Raw genomic sequence first — 6,717 nt, 5'->3', positions numbered from 1 at the left:
CCTAACTCTAACACAATAGAGAAAATTTAAAGTGCTCTTGTGTGGTTCTGCTTCTTCCCCAGGATCATCGGTGCATTGGTCCATGAAAGTGAGGGGATCAGAAGTGGCAAACAGGGTTCAGACAGCTGTGGATACCATGGAGACGTCTAGTCCTCTGGGAGGTTACTTTGGTGCATCAACTCAGCTTTATTCCAGAGTACAGAAAACATATGGGACTGGGGAGCCTGGGGATAACCCTAATTTGTGTTCAGTGGCACACTCCTGTCCTAAGACTGGGTTAGGGGCAGCAAGGTCCTACAGCAAAGCTCCTAGTACAAATCTTAGTTACCATATATGCAGCAGGGGAAAAGCTTCTAGCAGGAAACTGTGTGAAGAGTCACCCTAGAGATAACTCAGGTCCCCAGGTTTAGAGACAGCTTTCAGATGAGGTCAGTCCTCCAGGCCTAGAGATATTCTCTAGATAGGGGCAGGGAGATTGCGGGAAGTCTCGCTGAGGGGGTGGGAGTCGTCATGTTGTCCAGTTTTGGAGAAAGCTGCCAGGCCATGATAGACTGCAACCTCTGACCAGCAAGACCCTTCCAACACTCTTGCCATGTTTATGAGGCTTAGACAACAAGGCAACAACTTCTAATTGAAGCCACCTGACAAATATCCATGCTGGTCTTGACTTGGAGAAGCCTCTTGACAGAAAGATGGGGGATGGCTGAAGATGGTTCTGGCGGAAGAGGCAAGATGAACAATGTCACTACAGTGGAAAGTGAGAGGCAGGCAGGAGGGACCTAGATTGTGCCAGAGGGACACTAAAATGCTTGAGGTGGGTTAAGGATACAAAGTTGGGTGGGATCCTGTTTAGGGAGGAGTTTATACTTTTGATTCATAGACAGCTGGGAGCCACAGAAGACCCTGGAGCAGGAGAGCAGTGTCAGATTCCATTTTCTTGGAGATGAGGTCAGCCCTGATGTGGACAGAGGAGAAATGCGGCCCCACTAGGAGTCAGTTTAGATTTCTTTGGGGTGGGGGAGGACGGTTTGTGATAGTGTGGGTAAAGCAAGAAGGGGGAAACATTACAGAGTAAGGCAACATAATTTAAATGCTAACATTGGAGGATGTGGGGGAGAGGTGACTAAGGCCTGTCAGGAATCCTGAATGTCACTGAGGTTTGGGGTAAGAAGAATGAATAGTCACCTAGTAAACCTCAAGAGGGAGTTGTTCTGAAAAGAACATGTCATCATCACATACACATAAAAAGAAGAGGGACCCAGGACTCCAAGGAAGAAAAAGGCAGGTCAGACTCTTGTAGACAGTGTTTCCCACATAAGTTCTATTGACACTTAGGGTCAGATGCCTTTGTTTATAGTGGGGATCCCTGTGCATTGTGGGATGTTTAGCCTCATCCCCTGACTCTATCCACTGGATACCTGTAGCACCTCCCCCATGGGGGCAATCACAAGCATCCTTGGGCATTGCCAAGTGACCAATGACATGGCTACTTAGAAGACAGTGTTTGGGGAGGTGTGTTCCCCATAAAGAAATCTATGAAAGTGGTTGGGGACCCTGAGTTCCAGTCCCAGGGAAATCTGCATGTCTGAGACAGGAACTTTTCATAAAATGGATTTTGGGGGTTAGGAGAAAGGTGGGGTCCAGGTACAGTACTCCGAGTGTTCAGATGTAACACCCCCATCTCCACATTTGTAGACACAGTACAGAAAATACCAACTTGGCTTCTGGTGCAAAAAAGAAGAAAGGAAAGTTTTCAAATGATGTATACACTCGGAAGAACTGTGGCTAAGAAGACCTCGGCCTCAGAACTGAAGAGAAGTGGGAGACAGACAGACGCAATCTTAGGGTCCTTCCAGCATTCAGAGCTGGGGCTCACATCTGCCAAGTTTTGCCTAAACCCCTGAGAAGTGGAAAGGAGGAATTACTGGCAGCCTCTCTGGAGTTTCCATATATGAGTCAGATGTGCATTTCTCAGGCATTCAAGCTGGTCGTTGTGTCTCCCTATTGAGGTCAGTAAAGACACAACTGGCTAATCCTAAAACCAATTTACACCTCTCCAAACATAGCAAGACAACGGCACATCCTTGAGCCAGCTAGTTAACTGACCTGAGCTCCCTCTTCAATGGCAGTACGGACTTAGTACTTTTCATGTGGCAAAATTCTTGATCGGAGACTAAATACAAGACTTGAAGTACCTATCACTTAGTAGTATTTAATAGCTTTGGACTAGCTGCTCGTTTATCTTCTGTCCATCTCTATTTACTTGATTTAATTTATGTCTGGAAGAGTGGGAGATTATATCCAGGTATGGCATCGGCAGTGCAGATGTGTTGGCCATGATTGGCATTATCATTCCAGAGAGAGTTTCTCAAAGATGTATATTTAAGACATCTGGTCCCCTTGAGACAATAAATAGGCTGGATCTTGAGGACACTCAGTTGTTGAATTGAGAGCGGAAAGTCCAGTGAATCTCATGCATTCTCAGATGTTTGGTAACGTATAGCAGAACCTCCATGAAACTGTTAATATTCTCGCACTTTCCCAGATGCCTGCATCTGAGCTGATGTTCTAGGTGAGCCTTGAGCCTTGCTGCTGCCTTGAACAACAGACTATTCTGACCTTAGGAGCTCCAACAGCCAGTGGGAAACACTGGGTCTCTGGCAACTGCATCTTGGTTTTGCATTTTGTCTGTCTCTGGAAAGAAAACTCTTTACTGAACTGATTTTAGTTAAATATCACCTTTTCTTAGCCATGTGGGGATTTCCCAAAACAGGGCTAAAGGGCTTGGGGCCATTTTGAAGGTGTTTAGCTAATCAATACCTTGGTTACTGGTTAATCACATTGAATGGGAACGGAGGAACTTCTGATCATTTTAAACCTCTGATAGGTGTTTGGGGTTCCAGCCTGGAGATTTCTGCAACTTCTAAAGTCGGCTATTTTCTGCTTTTGTATCAATGCTAGATGGTGACTTCTGGATAAGATGCTTGTCGTTATTCTCTTTGGCTTGTCTTTGATGTCATGGCATCCCTGGGTAACTGCACAAGAGAAGGTTAACAAGTAAGTGGGCTCCTCTGCTGGGGGGGACAAAGATACTGTGATGTGATGTTGGCAGTGGGCTGTGTTGTCGTGGAACCTCTTTTTCATACTATTGCAATCCAGTAAAGGAGTTGGAACAGGGGAAAAGCCAGTTAGTACTAGTCTGATGTGTCTAGCTGGGAATGACCTCTCTAGTCCTCGCCAGCAATCCAGACCGAATCATCTAGTCTCTCTGATTCTCTACCTCGTCTCTAATAGTTAATGTAGGTGTAATCACATCCTGGACTTAAAATTTACTCTGCATACAGTAGGCTTTTAATAAGTAGTATTTTTCTCAAGCAATGTGAGGCAGTTAGCCTCCACTTCATTATATATAAAAAGAAAATGGTAAAAATCTATCTCACCTTACACAGGTTGGCAGGATATATATAGATAATATTTGCAAATATTTTTCTGGGGGAAAACAAGAAACCATAGAAGAGACTCAGCCATGTCATTCTAAACCTTTGCTCTGGGCTGATAACAGAGGGAATATTTTCCCATGTCGGTTGCATTTTGCCTATTTGTTTCCTGAGATTTTCAACCTGGCTTCATTTGGATATATATCACCATTGAATGTTTTGTGGTTCTTAAGAAGCATTTTAACTTCACTTTTGAGATAGATATCTTTTAAGCACGCTCTGTCTCTCAAACATTGGAGGTTTTAAATAGAATTATTTTCAAGTTCTTATTAGTTAACTCAATTTTGAATCATTATTGTTTAAATGCTAAGAGTCAGAGAGAAATTCCCTTTAAGTAACAGTTCAGAGGGGGAGATGGGTTTTACAAGCAGATAATCTGTAACTTATATTTAAAACAAATACACTCTTGAAACATCATAAAATTCATCGCTAATCATTAGAAGGCTCAGGCAAGAGGTCGCTGGTGAAGGAAATCTCAGCTGAGCTACTCTCAATTATAAAAGCTTATCACTATAATCCTTTCTGAAAACGAACAGAGTCTTGATGTTTGATGAACTTATCAAACAAGACAGATCAGTGAAGAGGGAAAATTCAAGTCAAGGCAGAAGAGATCCGATTCAGCAGCGTACAAAATGCTGCGGGAGAAACCATGGGGCTCTTGCGTTCACTGCCGGTGCTTCTGACATTGGTTTTGAAAAATAGAAAGTTACATGACATCATCATCCCCCTGGGTTCAAATCCTGGTGCTGGCACTTGCTATTAATAGTTGTTTGATCTTGAACAAATTACATAAGCGCTCAGGGCTTCATTTTACTCACTTGTAAAATGGGAGGAAAGTAAGAGCAGGAATTAGAGGCCAAAAGTACCTAGAACAAGGGAACAATGCCTCCCACTTAGTGAATATCCACTCAGAGCTGCTCCCTGTGACAGCAAGCGGAGGGTTGTTATTGTTGATTTTTCCATTTGTTTGGATGGCTGACAGCAATAGAAAGAAGAAATTTATAATGTGCCAATTGGCATGGCTCTTCCAGATTTATCCATTTCAATTAGAGACTTCAACATTTTGTTGGATTTTTAGCAACAGCACTTGTTTTTATCCCCAAATAAATTCCACGAGATACCTAACATGGAAGATGCATGTGTGCTTGTGCACACATGTGTATGTATGTGCGTGTGCGTGTGTGTTTCATGGCTCATGTTTACTTTGTAAGCTCATGGTTAACATTTGCTCATTATACTCTCTTGAAAGAAATAGGGGTTGTGTAAGCATAAAATCTTAAAGCCATGGAAGGAAGTTACAATTAGCAGCAAGATCAGTGATTCTCTAGAACACATTTTAAACAAGTAAGATATTTTGGTATGTGTTAGTTATAAAACTTATTAAAATTCTTTCAATTTATTGAGATTCCTTCCTTCTTTCCTTTTTTTTCCTTCTGAGACAGGGTTTCCCTGTAGCTTTGGAGCTCCTGGAACTTGCTCTGTTTGAGATCAAAGACCAGCCTCGCCTCGAACTCACAGAGATCCGCCTACCTCTGCCTCCCGAGTGCTGGGATTAAAGGCGTGCACCACCACTGCCCAGCTTGTTGTTGTTGTTTAGTTGGTTGGTTATTTTTTATTTTTATTTTTTTTGAGACAGGGTTTCTCTGTGAAACAGAACTGATTGTCCTGGAACTCACTCTGTAGACCAGGCTGGACTTGAACTCTCAGAGATCTGCCTGCCTCTGCCTCCCGAGTGTTGGGATTAAAGGTGTGTGCCACCACTGCCCACTGAGATTTCTTTAATGACGAAGAATGTAGGATTAGCGGATATTCTATGCTGTACAGTACAAATAGTTGCAAATAAGTTGAGAAACCTGTTACTTAACCGCTGAGCCACCTCTCCAGCCCCTGTTGCTTAAATTTTCATCTCTGTTCTATCACTTACTAAGAGAGGTGACAGGCAGTATTATTCAACTATTCTTGTGAGTTTCCCTATTTCTGTTTTGGTTCTATTAGTATGTTCCATGTATCTGTTGAAGTTGTGTTATTAAACACATACACACACACACACACAGAGGGTGGGGGGTTGAATTAGATGGATTAGTTACTATGACAAAATGACTGAGGGGACAGTGACAACTCAAGGGAAGAATATTGCATTGTCCTCAACAATTTCAGAGACTTCAGCACATCACAGAAGAAGCAGTACAATGGAGGAGAGCAGAATGGTCCATTCCACAGAAGAGAGGATGCAGAGAGAAGGGGATGTCTGCTCACGGCTGACTTCTTTCTTTTAGACCATTGATTCTGTCAGGGCTCTCAGCCCATAGGATGGTACCACACACAGTCAGGGTAGGCCTCTTCTCTTCAGTTATGTTTTCCTGGACGGGTCTTCATAGGGGCACTCAGAGGGTGAGCTTTAGCAGTCTCACCAGTGATCTTGAACCCAGTAAAACAGACCATGGAGATGAGCCATCACACAGGGACGTTCTTCTTGACGAACAGTCCTTTTAGCATTGAGAAATGCTTTCATTATCTTAGATGATTATTTTCAATTCACAGTGTATTTGTTTAATAGTAATGTAGTCATTCTTGTTTGCTTATTGCTTGTGTTTTCATGGCAAATGGCTATCTAATGTTTTGTTTTACTATATATGACCATATTTTTAAAATGACTATCATGTCTAAATATCATAGTCTAAATATGATCTCTGTCTTTTTTAAAGGCTTAGTTGATTATCCATTATTAGTATCATCATTATCATCACATCATCATCATTACCTTCTTATTATGGTTGTGCTTGGTATTGGATTTGGGACATTTTATATACAAGGCAGGCATTTTTCAACTGAGCTACCAAACCAGACCCAGTCTCTGTCTTTTAGTGATAGTAATTAGACCATTTATATTGAATGTAATTATTGGTGCAGGGTTTCTTTGAATTCATCATCTTACTATTTCCTATTTGTCCTATATCTTGTTTCCATGTCTCTCTTTCTCAGATCATCTTTTAAATTTAGTATCTTATAATTTTAAGTGGATAGAGTAACTATTCTACTTTTTTTTGTTATTCTATAAAATTTATAATGTATAACATTAACTTATTACAGTCAATGTTCAAATAATATTATACCAGTTCTAATATTGTAATTTCATTTGTATAACTTCCTTTGGCATTTATTATAGTGTATTTTTGTCAATGAATTCTTTTATCTTATTCTTTTTTTTTTTTTTTTTTTT

The 6,717-nt window shown here is 41.4% G+C and overlaps 1 protein-coding gene across 1 annotated transcript in view; it reads left to right on the top strand.

Moving 5' to 3' along the window:
• Positions 1-2,882: 2,882 nt before the first annotated feature.
• Positions 2,883-6,717, top strand: part of C8a (complement C8 alpha chain) — a 56,259-nt gene continuing 52,424 nt past the window's right edge. The window contains exon 1 of the mRNA XM_005353495.1: positions 2,883-3,057. Within this exon, the coding sequence (XP_005353552.1) occupies positions 2,981-3,057 (77 nt within the window). The 5' untranslated portion in view covers positions 2,883-2,980. The remainder of the gene's footprint in view (positions 3,058-6,717) is intronic.

The sequence above is a fragment of the Microtus ochrogaster genome, chromosome 10 (assembly GCF_000317375.1).
Source record: "Microtus ochrogaster isolate Prairie Vole_2 chromosome 10, MicOch1.0, whole genome shotgun sequence".
NCBI classification, from domain to species: Eukaryota; Metazoa; Chordata; class Mammalia; order Rodentia; family Cricetidae; genus Microtus; species Microtus ochrogaster.
This window is presented reverse-complemented; position numbering and strand designations above follow the sequence as displayed.